The 17,233-nt window shown below is 45.2% G+C and overlaps 1 protein-coding gene across 1 annotated transcript in view; it reads left to right on the plus strand.

Annotated features, from left to right (window-relative positions):
* Positions 1-2,225: 2,225 nt before the first annotated feature.
* The window catches only part of PPL (periplakin), a 113,181-nt gene continuing 98,173 nt past the window's right edge, over positions 2,226-17,233 (plus strand). The window contains exon 1 of the mRNA XM_082261192.1: positions 2,226-2,409. Coding sequence (XP_082117318.1) covers positions 2,345-2,409 — 65 coding nt within the window. The 5' untranslated portion in view covers positions 2,226-2,344. The remainder of the gene's footprint in view (positions 2,410-17,233) is intronic.

The raw sequence follows: 17,233 nt of genomic DNA on the forward strand, positions 1-17,233 counted from the left end.
CGATCCAAATGCAGATAACACTACAGAGAGCACCACAAGTGTGAATGAGTCCTGCAAAAAAAAAAAAAAAAGTAGTGGACAGTACTCAACTGTGTTATTGAAAGTGCACTAATACAACTACAATCACTTTCTACACTATAAAATGATTCTGGCTGATTCTAAAGAACTGATGCATCTCTATTAAAGGGGAGTTCCCTTTTATTTATTTTTATAAGTAGGTGCCATTTTGTTGAAGCCCCTTTTGGAGACAGGATTGAGGGTGATTGTAGCTCAGACCACCTGTGCTAAGCCTTGCAGATGAGTCACACTGAGTGATGATCTGCTGCATTTTAGGCTGTCAGAAGTGGCCCCTCCTGTGTGTGTGGAATGCACCCCTCCCCTTTCCCCTTTCCCTGCCTGGAGCTGTCATTGTTAGCCCCGCCTCTCCGTGTACGGGGGGGGGGGGGGGACACTCCAAGCATAACCCAGACTCATACTATTAACCATTCCCTGCCCAGTCCTATGGACACAGATGGGATTTGGGATGATGCAGATTTTCCAATCAAAAAAACTAAAAGTATACAGCTATCTTGTTCAGAGCTAATAATTGCACAAAAAAAATGTTTAGTTTCATGATTGCAGGATTCTGAAACAAATAGACCTCCGCTCTGCGGTTTTAAATAGAACAGATCACATGTGATTACAGCTGCATATACCAGCATATTTAAGGGGACACTCTGCCTAAAGTGTTACTAAACCCAGGAGCCTGCAGTCACTCTATCTGGTCTCCCACAGTACACAGGACATTGAAATGCCATTATTTTAGTAAATATAAACTGATAAATATCTTTTCCCATCAGCAGTATATAGCAGTCTTTTGACTTCTATCAGTGTCTAGTTTGTAGGAGGAGTTTTCATTCTCCTCTGACTTCCTATGAGGCTGCAGGACCCCTGACCCTCTGTCTGGACAGTGCTGATTGGCCCTGTGCTGATCACATCACCCTCCAAAAAAAAAAAAAAAAGAAAAAGCTAGCAATACACACCAAACTGAGCATGTGCAGAGTGCCTCCAAGGCTCTGTTCTATAAGGAGATGGACTGGGGACTGTGGAAGAGGGGGAGGATCAGAGAAGACTGGATCAAACAGCTTTTTTTACACGATTAGGAAGATTAACCCCTTAAGTTCCACAGTGAGTATAACAAGCATGATTTACTGCATATACAGACTGATTTTACTGTTATGGGTTTAGTAACACTTTAATAATGTTATTTCAGTGATGGTGGGCTGAATCACCTGCTGGCTTTTATCTCTGGATTGACAACACCTCCCATACACTCAGCTCCCACAGAGTCTCACTCCAGCTGCTGCACATTCTGTATTGTGACATGAATTCAGTATCTGAGTGAGCTGCAACCACTATGGCTGTGGGTGGAGCTTTTTATTTGTTTTTGTTTGAACTTTATAACATGTCAAATTTTTCAACCTGATTGACTATGTAACTATTTACCATCGCACAGTGCATGCTGTGTACACAGATCCATTGCAGCAGAGTGATCTGTGCAGATACAGGCAGGGTTGGCTGACACTTGTAGAGCTACAACACCTTGACAGCTTCAGGTGGTGATACCCTGAGAAGATATGGCGGGGGGGGGGGGGGGGGTGTCTAGACTTCTGCAGATTTATACATACATGTCACTGGAAGAGTTCACTACCTGTCTCACAACTGTCATCCTTCCTTATATAGGTGACTGCCAGTCTCTGCTAGTCACAACTGTCACTCCTCCTCCTAGGTGTTGGTGGTCATGGCTGTCACTCTTACCAAGCACTGGCAGTCACATCTGTCACTTCTCCTGCATGGTATTGGCTGTCTTACCTGTCATTCCTTATTTAGGATCTGTCCCACCTGTCACTTCTCCTCCCAGGTCTGTGTCACCTGTCACTCCCCCTGCATGGTATTGGCTGTCTCACCTGTCATTCCTTATTTCAGATCTGTCTCACCTGTCACTTCTCTTCCCAGGTCTGTGTCACCTGTCACTCCCCCTGCATGGTATTGGCTGTCTCACCTGTCACTCCTCCTCCTAGGTCTTTCACACCTGTCACTCCTCCTCCCAGGTATTGGTAGTGTCACCTGTCACTCCTCCTCCCAGGTATTGGTAGTCTCACCTGTCACTCCTCCTCTCAGGAGTAGTCTGTCTCACCTGTCACTCCTCCCACCTGAACACACCCCCTCCTACCTGCATAGCTGGATCCTCAGGCTCCCAGACTCCCTACACCTCCCAAACCCACAGCTAAGTCCGGAGACTGTAGAAGGAGCTCATCCCCGGGGTCCCCGCATCTGACACTGACACCCTGAGGAAGCCAGGACAATGAGCTCCCTGTTCAAGAAACGGACCACTGCCAAATACAGCCCGAACTCTGTGCAGCCCAAAGTGTGAGTACCCATCAGACTGCATGTGTGCCATCTATGCCCATCCTCTGTACTCTATACGAGTGCTGTATATACTAGGCACTGCCATCTACTGCTCTATAGTCATTGTCAGCAATCTTCTGTAGTCCTCTAATGTATATGATGTGTATAGGTCATTTACACTCTGTGTATACAGGGACAGCTCTGCACTTGTATAGTAATCCCTATGTACTACAATGTATAAACTGTGATTGCTGTCATACAGTATATACTGTACTTTTTGTACATACAGTACAGTGTATTGGTTTCCTATGCTCTATATATATATATATATATATATATATATGTGTGTGTGTGTGTGTGTGTGTGTGTGTGTGTATATATATGTGTATGTGTGTGTGTGTGTGTGTGTGTGTGTATATATATATATATATATAATCTCCAAAACTGGTTTAGAGGCGCTCATAGGTCTTGCACAGGAGGAAGATCAAAGACAGCAGTGTTTTTATAGTCAATGTTCCATGAAGCTCAGTCCATCCTTCTCAAGACAATGAATTTATATGTGTTTTAACTTCAAGAACACAGTGCTGTGGCTACCCTTGGAAATATATATATATATATATACATACATACATACATACATACATACATACATACATACTAGCGCTGTCAATTTACGCAGCGCTTTATATATACATCATACATTCACATCAGTCCCTACCCTCAAGGAGTTTACAATCTAAGGTCCCTAACCCACATTATACATACATAGTAGGGCCAATTTAGACTGTTAGAATCTAATGAACCTACCAGCATGTTTTTGGAGTGTGTGTGTGTGTGTGTGTGTGTATATATATATATATATATATATATATATATATATAATGTGTCATTAAATGCAGTGCCCCATACATAAGTGCATATAGTCAACCTTACACTACAGAGGCTTTTCTGGCATCCTACTACACCAGGGGCACCTCTGGGTACACAAAATAAAATATTGGGGACTGGTGGGATACCAGGATGACCACTTTGGGTGGTAATATAATCTTTTTAACTGAACAAGTATGAATTGGTCTAAAAACTGTGACGTTACATTATGATGACAAAATAAATAATACATTTTGTAAAAAATAGATACATTTAATAAAAGTTCCAAAACTGTACAAGGCATAGAGTGTATCATCTCTATGTCCCAAATGAGACCCGGGACACTCAGTAGAGGACCTTGGGGCATTCAGTAGAAGACCTAGGACACTCTGTGACCCCAGGCCTAGGGTACTCAGCAGAAGAACCAGGCCACTCACTAGAGTACCCCGGAGCACTCAGTAGAAGACCTAGGACACTCAGTGACCCTAGGGTACTCAGTAGAGGATCCTGGGTCACTTAGTAGAAGACCTAGGACACTCATTGACCTTAGGGTACTCAGTAGAGGACCTGGAACACTCAGTGACCTTAGGGTGCTTAGTAGAGGACAAGAGGCACTCAGTAGAAGACTTGGGACACTCAGTGACCATAGGGTACTCAACAGAGGACCCTGGGGCACTCAGTAGAAGAACGAGAACACTCCACAACCCTGGGGCACTCAGTAGAAGAACTAGAACACTCCACAACCCTGGGGCACTCATCATCAGTAGAGGACCCTGGGGCACTCGGTAGAAGACCCTGGGTGGTCAGTAGAAGACCCGGGGTGGTCAGTAGAAAACCTGAGGCACATGCTGTGAATCTCCCCTAGTGCACTACAGCTCTCCCTGTGCTCTTCATAGACAGGAACTTTTAATTTGTTGCAAAGACAAAACTGGATTGTAACTGTCAACTCCTGTACTAACTGGTAATTTCCCTCACTATCCCCAGTAAAGATAATAATAATCTTAGTATTACAGAATGTCTTATTCTTTTCTGACCTGATGTCTCCTGGGTGTTAGCTTAGATACATTGGATTTTTACAGGCTGGAGATCCAACCGATAACTTCTACACAAAAATCCTCGCTAGTGACCAGAAATCCAATGCCTTCTTAGTCGCTTAGATCCAGTGGATCCCAATCATGCAAATATCTATTGGGGTTCCTGATTGTGCAAAGGTCCAGTGGTGGTCCCAATTGCAAGAGATCTTGCATGCAGTCCTAACAACACCCACTGCTTCTATATAATGAGCTATGTGCAGAGATGAATGTGATTATTTGTAATGGTTTCTGTGGCCCAGTATTGGGTCTGATGTTCTCTGTGAATTGTACAGAATAATTGTTATCAGCGCCTTTCTTAGTGAATTGCATAGCTGTCATATTATTGTAATGGGTGTAAGCTCTGCTGTACACATTAGTGGAACATAGTTGAACTTGCTGGAATGTGACTCCCCCTCCAGGTCTGAGTATTCCTGGACTACTCAAGCTGAGTGAGTTGTGTTTACAACCCCCCCCCCCCCCTGCACCTGTCACCCCTCCCATTCACCATGCATTGCTGTGACCATTCAGCCCAACAAACATTTGATGAATTCCCAAATCTACCTATTTTTAGCTTGGCAGTCCAATGTCTATGGGGCAACTGCAAATCAATGCTTATTGGGAAGAGAAGTGATTTGAATGGTTGGAAATGTTTTTCCATTCCCTGTTGTTCCCCCTGATAAGCCTATGGTGGGGGTTTCTGCAATTCTCCCCATCTCTTTCCATGGTGTTGGATGGTGCAGAGGCTTGAGGACAGTGGCATCATTCCTGTCCTGTATTATCTATTTGTATGGAGTGAAAAGATGAGTGAGCAGTAAGGATTGGTCTAGATATCATTTTTTTTTTTTTGCTGCAATAAAAGAGTCAATCAAATGGTGATATCCAATGTGTTTCGGGGGTTATGCATTTCTGAGAGTGGGAGTATGCATATATGTTTTGGATGTATAACTCCCCCTTTGTCAGGAATCAGATTTAAGCCTTTAAATGAGTGAACTTCTAAGAATATGAAGAATTAAAGTCCAGATTCCTCTTCCACAACAAATCTAAGCCTTGATGAAGGAGAACTAAAATGTGTTGGAATTTGTCGAGCTGATCTCCCATGGCCAATGTTGTGGCTCCACCAGGATTTATTTGATTTATTTGGAACTTCCTCCCTGTATAATCTATGGCCAGCTTTAAAGGCAGTAGCATGCACAGTCTATGGAGGGGGGCAGTAGCATGCACAGTCTATGGAGGGGGGCAGTACTATGCACAGTCTATGGAGGGGGGCAGTACTATGCACAGTCTATGGAGGGGGGCAGTACAATGCACAGTCTATGGAGGGGGGCAGTAGCATGCACAGTCTATGGAGGGGGCAGTAGCATGCACAGTCTATGGAGGGGGGCAGTAGCATGCACAGTCTATGGAGGGGGGCAGTACTATGCACAGTCTATGGAGGGGGGCAGTACAATGCACAGTCTATGGAGGGGGGCAGTACAATGCACAGTCTATGGAGGGGGGCAGTACTATGCACAGTCTATGGAGGGGGCAGTAGCATGCACAGTCTATGGAGGGGGCAGTAGCATGCACAGTCTATGGAGGGGGCAGTAGCATGCACAGTCTATGGAGGGGGCAGTAGCATGCACAGTCTATGGAGGGTGGGCAGTAGCATGCACAGTCTATGGAGGGGGCAGTAGCATGCACAGTCTATGGAGGGTGGGCAGTAGCATGCACAGTCTATGGAGGGGGCAGTAGCATGCACAGTCTATGGAGGGTGGGCAGTCGCATGCACAGTCTATGGAGGGTGGGCAGTCGCATGCACAGTCTATGGAGGGTGGGCAGTCGCATGCACAGTCTATGGAGGGGGGCAGTCGCATGCACAGTCTATGGAGGGGGCAGTCGCATGCACAGTCTATGGAGGGGGCAGTCGCATGCACAGTCTATGGAGGGGGCAGTAGCATGCACAGTCTATGGAGGGGGCAGTAGCATGCACAGTCTATGGAGGGGGCAGTCGCATGCACAGTCTATGGAAGGGGCAGTCGCATGCACAGTCTATGGAGGGTGGGCAGTCGCATGCACAGTCTATGGAGGGTGGGCAGTCGCATGCACAGTCTATGGAGGGTGGGCAGTCGCATGCACAGTCTATGGAGGGTGGGCAGTCGCATGCACAGTCTATGGAGGGGGCAGTTGCATGCACAGTCTATGGAGGGGGCAGTTGCATGCACAGTCTATGGAGGGGGCAGTTGCATGCACAGTCTATGGAGGGGGCAGTAGCATGCACAGTCTATGGAGGGGGCACACACCTGCAGAAGCAGCAGTGTTGATGCATGAAGAAGGGAGGGGGACACATGTCAGCCCTTACCTGAATGAGCTTCTAACTTTATTTTCTGAAGAATTATAATCCAGGATAAAAGTGGTTGTAAACCTCACACATGAAATGTGAACAAAACATATCCCTGAATAGTGTGTACTTGTCTCAGTTAAAAGCACTAAATGTCATTTATGTTTGCTGCTTTGTTTCTCTGCTATCGGCATGAATCACTTCTGACAAGTTTTCCTGACACCAAGAGAAAATGGTGACAGGGGAGGGAGTTCCAGCTCACAGCCCATGATTGAGAGCCTCAGCTTTGTTGCTGTGTGTGTGTGTGGGGAGGGCGTGTCCCTTTCCTCCAATCCACTTTCAGATCACTCCTTTCTGAGCTCTGCATAGCTCAGCTTCAGCTCTCCACCCCCTTTTTTTCTGAACTCTGACAAGCTTATAAAATTCAGCAATTGAATGGTTGTAGAAGAGAGTGGACTGCAGATAAACAGATACAACGTATGTAGGAGGATTTGTTTCATCTCTGTCTATCACCTGAGGCCAGTCACTTCACTGGGTATATGGAAGGTTTACAAGCACTTTAAGCACTCAATAGGATTCATTTTCTCTAATAAATCTAAGCCCTTATGAAGGAGACCTGGCTGAAACATGTTGGCATTTGTCAAGCTGATCCTCCAATAGACCCTTATGGGGCTACACCAAGCTGTAAAGAGCTGCCACAATATCGCCACCATTTGATTTTATTTAGAACTCCCACTAAGCTTTGAGTCCATTCCTCCACCACCCAAATTCCCGTATGATGTGGGGCAGTGATGAACCTTGGCACCCCAGATGTTTTGGAACTACATTTACCATGGTGTTCAACTACTCTGCAAAGGGCATGAGCATCATGGGAAATGTAGTTCCTAAACATCTGGGGTGCCAAGGTTCCCCATCACTGGTCTAGAGTCAGATTGAAGGGCAATAGTACCAAGTCTATAGAAGGGGCGCACACCTGCTTGGGAGTGTTGCTGTATGAAGGCAGAAGGGGGCAGTGTGAGAGATGGTGCCGGCTTATCAGCAAGCTTGGTAAAGGTTCTCTAAAGTAACCAGTTCATTGTTTTTCCTGAGGATCATGTGTCAGTGGAACAGGGTTTTCATACGGCTACCATACACTTTACAATCTGACCATACAATTTTCATACAGTCAACTTCAGATTTACTAAAACTATGTAACATAACCTAATCTATCCAATCAGACAGGTCCTTGCGCTCAGTACTGGGACAGGCTAATTCAGCTCCCTGGGCCAGAATGAGGAATTGCATGCCCTCTCCCATCCTAATGCATGCTTTAGAAGGGGGGTGTACCACCCTGCGCTAATTCTGCCCCCTTATCCCGATTGACATGGAGTGTGGACTGCACATGTGTGGCCAAATGCCTTCTGTCTAGCAAATAAGAAGGTAGTTGCAAATGCACATTTTGGGCAGAGAATGGGTACATTGGAGCACAGTATGACAGCAGTAGCTGCCAGAGCAGCCTGGTGGTTGCTAGCTACTGATCTGGAGCTTGTGTGTGGTTTTCCTCCCACTGCTGCGCCCTGGGAAGTTTTCCCTCCTGCCCACCCCTTGTACCAGCCCTGTTTGCACTACATAGTTATTGGTAGATCAGAGTGCAAAACTACAAGGAAAAAGTGAACAAATAAGGGGCATGTGAACACACACACAAAAAGTGCACTTAGGGGTGTGCTTTGTCCACCCCCTGAAGGGATAGGACCTCTACCCTGATCCCCGGGACAAAGGGTTTCCAATGGTCTGCCTAGCCAGAAGGCCTGGCAGACCCCATTCTTCTGGGCAGCCGAAGCTGCACCCGAATATTAGGTCGAGGGGCTCTCCCGAAGGGAGACCCCCCCCCCAGGGACAGAGGAGGAAGGAAACAGAAGGCCACACATCCTCCCCCTAGACTTCAGGGCAAGCCCGAGGACTCGCACCCTCCATCCTAGGGAGAAAAAAAAAGTGCTGGTAGATCGGAGATTGTACTCTCAGAAGCAACGTGGGTATTGAGCTATAGACCAAGTTGTCCCCCAATCTGGCCACATTAGAAGACTGCCATGTCATGCTTATGGGTAGCATTGATGGAACAATTTATCATCCAATTCGAGAAAGATTTGACCAAATCAAAGAGACGACTGGATGCTGAAAATCCAAACAATTGCTATTTAATGTCCAAACTGACTCGTTTTTTTACAGATGTTAAACACTGTTAACATTTCACGTTAACAATGGGCTGCCAAAGAGGATTTCCTGTCATGTAGGGAAATCGGTTTTATTTCATATTTGGCCGTTGATCAGATGACTGTTCTTGTTTTTGTACATAAACCGAACCGATGATAGCGGGAATCTGCTGAATCTTCCAGAGATCAGATCAAAAATCGTGCTATCTATATCCAGCCTTATCGAGTAGACTCAGCAGAGCAATGCACAGGGGGGGTTTTACTAAACCTGGTACAGCTGTGCTTGGTAACCAATCAGCTTTACACTTCAGCTTGTTCAATTAGACTTTGACAATAAAACCTGGAAGCGGATTGGTTACTATGCACAGCTGCACGAGCACCCAAGTGTCATTCCTTTTTTAGTTTTGGATAGATTAGTAAAATGTCCTCTGTTTTATTGTTGTCTGGGTCACATTTCCTTTCCTGTTATGAGACATTAACGCATGTGAAAGGATTTCCCCAATGAGGACTCGGAGAGCAATAAAAGTTGAAATAGGATGTGACGCACCCTCGTGCAATCTAGAAAGAAAACTTTTGTTGGAGTTCCACTTTAATGTTTACATAAATGACTGTCACTGGCCCGCCCCTTTCATTCATTGGATTTCAGTTCTTTCAATCATGGAAGTTCAGCATCACATGTGGGCGTTACCTAGGGCGGTCTGTATGCAAATTCATCCTGCCTAGGAACGCTCACTCCTCTAGACTGACACCCACTTATCAAGGCATATTGATATTTGCATAACTCCTCCCAAGAGCCAGCCCACTGCTTGCATCAGGACTGAGGGCTCTTGAGAGGCAGGGGGCAGAGATGTTTTTAGGAAGCTATGTACACACCCCTGCTGGCCCCTCCCACCATCAAGATCTGCTTGCATTGCATAGAGAAGCGCAGAGACCCAAAGATATTACTGGGTCTAGAATAAGGTATGCAATGAAAATAGTTTTATTTCAAAATTGCATGCACTTGTTAATAACGGGGAGATATCAACAGATTTAGGCGGAGCTCCATCCAAAAGGGGAAGCTCCGCTTGTCTACCTTTTCCAGTGCCACACTTGACACCTTGTGGGGAGGAGGGGGTACCTGGTTTTGACAGGTACCCACTCCCACTTCCTGCTGAGTTCACCGCGGTGAACTCAGCCAGAAGTTTCGGCCATTGCTGCAGCCAGCCCATTCAGAAAGAGCAGTAGGAAACCAGCTGTTAAGCTGCAAGACTTCACTTCCAGTTTCCCTTACCCAAGATGGCGGTGCCAGCACCCGAGAGCCGATTCAAGAATCTGCTTGGGTGAGGACACCGTGGGATCCCTGGACAGGTAAGTGCCCTTCGTGGCGGTTCACACTGGTGTGATGCGGGAACCCTGCAAATCCACTGCAGGTTCCCGCATCACACCCGACTCGCAGGCAGTTCACACTGCCATATGCAAACTGCTGGGAGTGTCAATACAAAGTTATCGGAAATAGGTGGAAGTGCGCTGATAATTAATGACGCGTAAAGCTGCAACCAAGGAACTGTGCCTAGCAAATTGGTATGTGAATAATGGTTGGTGCGCTAAACGAAAATATTCAACAAAACTGTTGTGGTGACTCTTCATACAAAACTTATTGTATATAACAAAACTTGTGTAATAACCAAATATCAAAATAAATGATTCCAAACAAGTGTAGTAACCAAATATCAAAATAAATGATTCCAAACAAGTGTAGTAACCAGATATCAAAATATATGATTCCAGACAAAATCAAAGTCCATCAAGTAGTGACAAATTGATATGAAGTGTTGTGAAATAAAGGTGCTTGAGGTAATCCAAAAGAAAGTGATATAAAGGTGATATAGGATCCCAACACCGGCTGCCAATCTTCTTACCAGATAAATATATTTCTTAGGCATTAATTTTATGCGATGGCATGCAAAGTTCACCCTGGTGTGACCACACAATGGAGCCTCTTACCAGATATCTCTGTTAACATGCGTTTCTGAGATATTTTCCACTAGTTGAATTGGATAGTGGTATTGGTGTCCTCCTGAGATATCCCCAGACTACCGGACTGATCACTCTTCTGATGATATAGCTCAATTGGTGGCTCCAGTAAATACCATGTAATAAAAGCAAATGAACCGCCCGTAGTGCATTATCCTTGGTTTATTTAAAAAACATAGGCAAGCGTACTTACAGGAAACAGATCTTGGGAGAGGTCCCTCCTATCCCAGCAGAAGTCTTTTCAGAGGAAACGCGTCGGAGAGGATGCGTGTCGCGCCGCCACCCACGTCATCCGAGGTGTTCATTTGCGCAGCCGGACACAGGATCCCGAGAGGCTCCGTTTATGCATGTGATATTCAAGATCTGTTTCCTGTCGATCCGATTCTGGTGCGGACCAAAAAAAGGGTCCTGTGCGACTTTGGTCTGAATGCGATGTGAATTCAGCCATACAATCTGTATGGCTGAATATGCATCGCACAGACATCACATGTGATTTGCAGAGCAATGCGAATCACATGCGATGTCTCACGTCACATATGTGTGAAGCGGCACTAATAGTAAAAGTCAGCAGTACAGTATTTGGGGGCTGGAAATCCACTTTAAACTTTAGTTTTAGGAGTTATTGCTGCTGTACATGTCTACTCCCTGATTATATAAACCAACAGATATATTGTATAAATGAAAGTCAATATGCTGGACTACACAGAGCCTCTAGTAATTGCCAATCTGTTTCAGTGATGATACTATTACATTTTCTGGTACATACCATATAGAAAGGTTTTGTAAAATGGAACATTTGTTTGAAATATCCATTTTAAAGTGTAACAATTGTAGTTTTGATACTTATTTGTTGCTGTCTTGAACTTTGATTGTTCAGTATTTGTTTATTTGTTTGTGTGATGGTTTGTTTCAGTTTAGGCCTTTTCTGCCACTTTTTGTTTATATGAAAAATCTGTATTTTTTGCTAGAAAATTACGTAGAACCCCCGAACATTATATATATATATTTTAATAAAGCAGAGGCTCTAGAGAATAATTGGTGTTTTTTGCAAATTTTATGTGTCACAGTTTTGGGAAAAATAATGTATTTTTAAATTTGAATGCAAAAATAACACAATACCTAATCCGATTTTTTTTTTTTTTGTAAAATAAAAAAGATGATGTTATGCCGAGTAAATAGATACCAAACATGTCACGCTTTTACAATCGCGCACACTCGTGCAAAAAGCGACAGGTGACGTAAATTTTACTATCTCTAGATGACACTTTAAAGCGGAGTTCCGGCCACAAAATCGACATAATCGATTTTGGGCCATCCGCTTGCTTTTGGTCACCTGAAAAACAAATGGATAGTTACGATTTTTTTTTTTTTTCGTTTACTTACCTTGTTATTGAAGAAAATATACTCACCTTTCTTCCACTTCCTCCCTCCCTCTGCGGCCGCGGCCCGTGACGTCACTTCCTCCTTGCATTGATTCCTGGGAGCTGAACGTCATCGCTCTCAGGAATCAATGCCCTGCACCGGCCCTGTTATTCACTTCCTGGGCGGCGCCGCATTCCCTGCTAAACAGCTTCTGGGCATGCCCAGAAGCTGTGGAGGGATGACGCGCCCGCACCGGAAGTGACGATCGGGGCCGGTGCAGGCGCGTTCTGGGAGAAGAGGACACGGAAGAGGACGCAGAAGAGGACACGCTGGCTTCAGCACTGGAGAAGAAATTTTCAAGGTAAGTATTTCTTCTAAAAGGTAAGTGCGACCCGGGACAGTACAGAGGCTATCCATTGTGGAATGCACTAGCCCTGACTGTCCCGGGGGTTTTTTATTGAAAAAATGTTGTGGCCGGAACTCCGCTTTAAGTGTCGGTTCACATATATGCAATGCAGGAACCCTGCAAATCCACTGCGGGTTTCCACAGCGCATTCAACTCACAGGTAGTTCACACTGCCATATGAGAATCGCTGGGGGTGTCAATACAAAGCTAGCTGCACCCCCAGATCAGTTTGCATATCGCAGTGCAAACTGTCAGTTCAGGCATGAATTGGATCGCATAGGTGTGAACACCCATGTGATCCAATACGGGTGCAGACCCAAAAAAGGGTCCTGTGCAAGTTGTGTCCGAATGCAATTCATCAGCTTTGGGGTCACATTAGCCAAGTGATGGAGAAAAACTGAGGGAGAAGAGAAACATTGGAATACTAGTCAGTACCAGTTTGTAAAAGTGTATTTGCTTTGGAAGAATAAATCACCTCTAATGTTGGGTGTCCTATGTGTATTGATGTTGCTGCCTTATGTAAAACTATCAGAATAGTTTTTACATTTTAGATTGGGGCGCCTCAAGACTGTATATCATTTTGGAGGGTCTAAAAAAAGATTTAAAAAAAAGGTTGAGAAATACTGATCCAATGTACAGTACTGATGAGATTATTTATTTGAATATCTCCCAATGTATGTTAATTTACAGGCACACATTTGTGCATTTTCTAAGACCTGCATTAGAGCATATTGCTTTATGTTGCCATTTTAATTTTCTTTTCTTTTTTGTTTTAATTAATTTTTTTAAACATGCAAAACTGCATCTAAGGGGGTGTATTCCTGCAGAGACTGGCACCAGTAGTTGACTCTATAAGTCAAGATCTATACGCTGTACTTTTATAGCTATAAAACAGAAATACCGTATGACTGACAATGTACGAGTTTAATTTTAGTATCACGGCTCAGTAACTGGGTGTGGGTGAGAGTTCATCCATCTTCCTATATGATGGTATCGTACATAGTGTGGTATGTACTATGTTGTATAATAAAGGTGTGTGCTGTCATTTGGATACATTCATGATGTATTTTGGGAATTTCTATGTAATCTTCAACGTGGCATTTACCTGAGAACCAGAGCCTATAATTTATCTGCATAGGAATTCCAGAGGTGATCATAGGACAGCAAGTTATGAAATCATTTATAACCATATTTGACATTGTTTTACTGGGGCTTTAAACTTTTACATTCAAAAACATTATTAATATACAAGATTTAGATAAGTTTGCGCAGCGCTTTACAATATGAGGGAAGACAATACAGTTACAATACAATTCAATAGAGATTCGAAGGAATCAGAGGGCCCTGCCCCTTAGAGCTTACAATCTAGAAACATTCATCCAATCACAATATTTTCCTGTTTTCAATGCAGCAGAGCATACTCTACTCACATTTACTTTGCCATTTCTTCACGGTTCACATAGGGAGGTGAATCAATCTACCTGGTGCTCCTGGTTATGGGGAATCATGTGATATTCACACCTGCTGGTCCTGATTTTAGCAATTGGCACCCAGCACTGTGAGATGGGGGGGCATAGGGAGAATTCCACCTTGGCCACTCAGGCACCCAGCACTGTGACATGGGGGGCAGAGGGAGAATTCCACCTTGGCCACTCAGGCACCCAGTACTGTCACATGGGTAGCAGGGAGAGAATTCGCCTTGACCACTTAGGCTCTCAGTATTGTCACATGGGGGCAAGGAGAGAATTCCACTATGGGCATTCAGGCATCCAGTACTGTCACCAGGGGGCCAGGGCAAATAATTCCATCTTGGTCACTTAGGCATCTTGCACTGTCATATGGGGGAAAGGGGGAGAACTTAACCTTGGCCATCCAGGTACCCAGCACTGTCATATGGGGGCATGGAGAGAATTTCACCTTGGCCACTCAGGTACCCAGCACTGTGACATGGGGGCAGGGAGATAATTCCACCTTTGCCACTCAGGCATCCAGCACTGTCACGTGGGGGCAAGGAGAGAATTCCACCTTGGCCACTGAGGCACCCAGTACTGTCACATGGGGGCAGGGAGAGAATTCCACCTTGGCCACTGAGGCACCCAGCACTGTCATATGGGGGCAGGGAGAGAATTCCACCTTGGCCACTCAGGCACCCAGTACTGTCACATATGGGCATGGAGAGAATTTCACCTTGACCACTCAGGCACCCAGCACTGTCATATGGGGGCAGGGAGAGAATTCCACCTTGGCCACTCAGGCACCCAGTACTGTCACAAGGGGGCAAGGAGAGAATTCCACTATGGGCATTCAGGCATCCAGTACTGTCACCAGGGTGCCAGGGAAAATAATTCCATCTTGGTCACTTAGGCATCTTGCGCTGTCATATGGAGGGCAGGGAGAGAATTCCACCTTGGCCACCCAGGCACCCAGTACTGTCACATGGGTAGCAGGGAGAGAATTCACCTTGATCACTTAGGCACCCAGTATTGTCACATGGGGGCAAGGAGAGAATTCCACTATGGGCACTTGGGCATCCAGTACTGTCACCAGGGGGCTAGGGCAAATAATTCCATCTTGGTCACTTAGGCATCTTGCACTGTCATATGGGGGACAGGGAGAGAATTCCACCTTGGCCACTGAGGCACCCAGCACTGTCACCAGGGGGGCAGGGCAAATAATTCCATCTTGGCCACTTAGGCACCCAGCGCTGTCACATGGGGGCAGGGAGAGAATTCCACCTTGGCCGCTCAGGTACCCAGCACTGTGACCTGAGGGCAATGAAAGAATTCCACATTGGCCACTCAGGCACCCAGCACTGTCACATAGGGGGGGAAGGGAGAGAATTTAATCCTGGCCACTCAGGTACCCAGCACTGTCCCAGCACTGTTACATGAGAGGCAGGGAGAGAATTCCACCTTGGCCACGTAGGCATCCAATACTGTCACATGGGGCCAGGGCACAAAAATTTCCACCTTGGCCACTCAGGCACCCAGCACTGCCAAATGGGGGCAGGGAGAAAATTCCATCTTGGCCACTCATGTAGGCTTCAAGTCATGACTTTGATCTTACAGTACAAAGGGCTTCTTCACCTCCCCACCACATGTGATCTGAGCTGTAGCACATTTAAGGCAAGGTGAGTATGTGCAGCTGCCATGGCTAACATTAAAGTGAACCTGTTAATTTGCCCTGAATGGACCAGGCACAAGCTTACATTAACATCCTGGTTCTTTGACAATGTCTTTGGCCAGTCATGCTTATATATAAGTACACCTCTCTACCTGCCCTGCACTGTTCTCAGTTATCATTGTTCCCAGTTCTCTCTGTGGATTTCAGACCACCAGCCCATTATGTTATGGTGATGAGAAAAGAGTAAAGTGTTCTGTGGCCCTAACACACTTCCTGTCTAAGGGTGACAACGGTGCCCATGTGGTGAATTAGGGTTGTCACCACCCTAAGAAAGGAAGTGCATTACTGGCAGGATCACCAGGTAAAGGTGAAGGAAAAGATCTCATTGTTGGAACTTTGGATGGCAAGTTCAGAATTCCTTTACACTTACTACAGGTGAAGGTGACCCCGGGGGTCAGAGCGGAGTGCTGTAAATGAGGCTCCATTGAAGTGTGTGAACAGCGACTGATCCATGGGTGTGAGGCAGCGGAGGTGTGTGCAGAGCATCCTGCCTGCGTAAAAAAGACAATTTAAGAATAATATCATGAAGTGGACCCCTCCCTGGCTTGTGTATGGGGATTACCCGGAGGAAGGGGGTGTGAGAAAGCTGACACTAAGAGCAGTACACGTTACATTATAAGAGTGTCTTTGTATTTATTGTAACTGGAGATACTCGAAATTCTGAGATTCCACACCACCTCACCCACATTGACTAGACAAATGTATCTTTAGTCTAATAATTGTACAAAATAATGGGCTTGAAAGTGGCATTAAACCGCCAGTGCTAGGTGAGCAATGTGCAGGTTTGCATAACATACTTCAACACTAGAGAGCGTTGAAAGGATGAGTGCCACGGTTACATAAAGTCCAGTAATGGTTTTTTATTAGGCATTATCAAAAAAAAAAAAAAAAAAAAAGGAAATCCAACAGGTTTCAGGGGCTCACAACTCCCCGTCGTTGGGGCTGTAAAATTAAATAATGTGTAGCACTGCCCCCTAGAGGACTGCTGAGTATTGCAATTTCTGGATTCCCCTGGGTTACCCTTAGCAACTGATAGCAAAAAATGAGTCATTGGCTCAGTCAATAATCAATCCAGGGGATGTTGGTTTTTGTGTTTTTTTTTTTTATTTGGAACTGGGATAGGAGAAGGGATAAGTGAGATACTCCAACTATTAACTATGCACAATCTTGAGGACAACTAACTGTAGTGTGTGTCAAGGCCGTTGCTTCACCTTGCCACTGATAATGTCACTTCAGTACAAGCGTCCCATCGTCCCATCACATGGATCATTCCAATGAGCCATGCAGTGTGCACAAAAATTAAAATAAATTGCTAGGAGAAAGAAGACATTTTTTGGCAGACTTTGCATGTCTCTTCTGCCAAAAATCCCTACCTGCCAGCAATTTTTATTTTTAGAGTTTTAATCCGCTTTTATTTTAATGCATTTTTTTATGT

The sequence above is a fragment of the Pelophylax lessonae genome (assembly GCF_965119305.1).
Source record: "Pelophylax lessonae genome assembly, chromosome: 6".
Taxonomy (NCBI): Eukaryota; Metazoa; Chordata; class Amphibia; order Anura; family Ranidae; genus Pelophylax; species Pelophylax lessonae.